The sequence below is a fragment of the Otolemur garnettii genome, unplaced genomic scaffold (assembly GCF_000181295.1).
Source record: "Otolemur garnettii isolate 467f Iridium unplaced genomic scaffold, OtoGar3 scaffold00025, whole genome shotgun sequence".
NCBI classification, from domain to species: domain Eukaryota; kingdom Metazoa; phylum Chordata; class Mammalia; order Primates; family Galagidae; genus Otolemur; species Otolemur garnettii.
In genome coordinates, this window is record NW_003852420.1 from 15293577 (window position 1) to 15293822 (window position 246).

Below are 246 nucleotides of genomic sequence, written 5' to 3' on the forward strand. Positions count from 1 at the left end.
TCTGCAGAATTACCTACTGCTGACTGTTCCGGAGGAGTAACCAGTTCTGTGAGGGCCAGTCCCTCCCCACAGCCACATGTGCTCAAGACCCTGCCAGTGGCCACATCCGCAGTGGGATGTCAGTTGCAATAAAGAATATTCCTACTTAAGAAAGTCTGCCTCTCCGTTTGCTAAGGCGCTCTGTGACACGCGGAGACTGGAAATATTCAAATGACAGATTGTTCTCCCTGCTATTTCTCATTTTCC

At 49.6% G+C, this 246-nt stretch overlaps 1 protein-coding gene across 1 annotated transcript in view; it reads left to right on the plus strand.

Moving 5' to 3' along the window:
• The window catches only part of LOC100952926, a 19482-nt gene extending 19442 nt beyond the window's left edge, over nucleotides 1-40 (plus strand). Inside the window, exon 15 of the mRNA XM_003788101.1 lies at nucleotides 8-40. Coding sequence (XP_003788149.1) covers nucleotides 8-40 — 33 coding nt within the window. The remainder of the gene's footprint in view (nucleotides 1-7) is intronic.
• Nucleotides 41-246: the final 206 nt, after the last annotated feature.